The 1,925-nt window shown below is 54.3% G+C and overlaps 1 protein-coding gene across 1 annotated transcript; it reads right to left on the bottom strand.

Annotated features, from left to right (window-relative positions):
• Window positions 1–346: 346 nt before the first annotated feature.
• Window positions 347–1,303, bottom strand: LOC135830430 (uncharacterized). Its single transcript, XM_065342687.1, has one exon. It carries the CDS (start codon window positions 1,301–1,303, stop codon window positions 347–349), a length of 957 nt encoding a protein of 318 aa, XP_065198759.1.
• Window positions 1,304–1,925: the final 622 nt, after the last annotated feature.

The following is a 1,925-nucleotide window of genomic DNA, read 5'->3' as shown; positions in this document are numbered from 1 at the left end:
GTGAAGCAATTGGCGTTGCAAACGGCCAAAGCAATCGCTCATGCTTGAGCGGCAATAGTACCCGCGACCGGGTGCAATGACTACTGATTGGCGTCGCAAACAGCCGACCAATAGTATGCAATTTTAAGCAGAGATAGTAGCAGCAAAGCAACCAGTTGAAGGAAGCTGTTCCCAGAAAACCAGCACACGGCACCCCAGCAAGCGTTCACCACCAATGCACGAGAGCTAAGAACAAGTGATCAAGGCACGAGATGGATAAAGGTAGGCATGCAGATGGATGAAATCCAATGCAGGTTCTCAATACGGCAATTTAGCAATGACAATCGGTACCTGTATGTCAAGGCTATTACATCGACTGGAATGGCAGCACTGCTCCTTCTGGTTGTGCTTGAGCAGCTGGGGCGAGACGCCGGAATTCCTCCATGCGGAAACGAGACAGCGAATCGGCAATGCAGTTAGACTGGCCAGCAATGTGAGCAGCAGTGACGGTGAAATTGAAGCGGGCGCACACAAAGAACAGCTCCCTGATCAGGGTCATCACTGGCGGTGACTTGGATGTGCCGGAGCGGATGCAATCTACCACAGCTTTGTTGTCACAGTGCATTGTGATACGAAGCTGGCGCCATTCCTTGCCCCATGTGCAGCACGCTGTGACCAACGCGTAGAGCTCCTTCCACTCAATGCTGTGAGCGAGTTGCTCAGGAGACCAGGTCCCTTGAAGCCAGCGGCCGCTGTTGAATGCGCCCCAGCCCAGGGTGCCACTGGCATCAGTGAACAGCTCCAAGTCTGGAGATGGTGTCCAATCTGGGAACAGGAAGAATGACTTTCCGTTCCATTGTTCCAGGAGCCGTAGCCACCATTGGATATCTTCCTGGCACTCGGTAGTCAGACTGATGTGGTAGTGAGGCTGCTGGTAGCGACTGCAAATAGACCACAGGCGCCGCATAAACGTCCGGCCGGGTACGATGACTCTTGCAGCGAAGGAGAGTTTCCCCAGAAGAGATTCGAGTTCGCGCTGAGACAGGGTGGGGTTGATGCCCGCTGCAGTCAACAGGCGCTTGATGTCGGCCAATTTGTCGTCCGGGAGCCGGGCTTCCATCTTCTCACAATCCAGGATAATGCCCAGGAATGTCAGGGTTCGAGACGGGCCTTCCACCTTCGCAGGCGCGAGCGGGACTCCGAGGTATGAGAATGCACGGAGAAGAATGGCCAGCTGCCGATTCGCCACTGCCTGGCCCACGCTCACGCACAAGTAGTCGTCCAGGAAATGCAGCAAATTAAGGATGGAGAATTCGTGGTGCATTATCCATTCGATGGTGGCTGCCACGGCATCAAAAACCGCCGGGCTAGAGCGGAGCCCAAATGGCAAGACACGGTCGTAGTAGTACTTCCCCCTGCCACAGGATGCCGAGGAGATGCCAATCCTGTGGGCGGACAGGTATTTGACGGAAAGCGCTCTTCACATCGAGTTTAGAGAGATAGACAGGAGACGGGGAGGACATAATGATGTTAATGGCTTCATCAATGCTGATGTACTGCAAAGAAAAAAGGCTCGGCAGGGATCCCGTCGTTAACGCTGGAGCCGGCAGGGCTGGACAGGTGGTGTATCAAGCGTAGCTTGTCATTCTTTTTCGGAACGGCGCCAATGCCAGAGCAGTATATAAATGGGAATGGGGGCGTGTCAAACGGGCCAGCTGTGTAGCCGGCGTTGCAGGAAGCGGTGAGCTGTGCAGACACAAATGCAGAGTGCTGGAATGCTGATGAGAGGTTGGACGAGTGCTGGTTAGTTATGCGGTTGCTGGTAAAGCCAATGTCAAAGCCGCAGCGGAGGCCGTTAATAACATACGAAGCCAATGAACTGTCAGGGTGGTTACGGAGCAGTGATTCGAAGCGAGAAACAGAGAGGGGTGTGTGGACAGCAGGAC

This window comes from Sycon ciliatum, unplaced genomic scaffold (assembly GCF_964019385.1).
Source record: "Sycon ciliatum unplaced genomic scaffold, ocSycCili1.1 SCAFFOLD_287, whole genome shotgun sequence".
NCBI lineage: Eukaryota > Metazoa > Porifera > Calcarea > Leucosolenida > Sycettidae > Sycon > Sycon ciliatum.
This window is presented reverse-complemented; position numbering and strand designations above follow the sequence as displayed.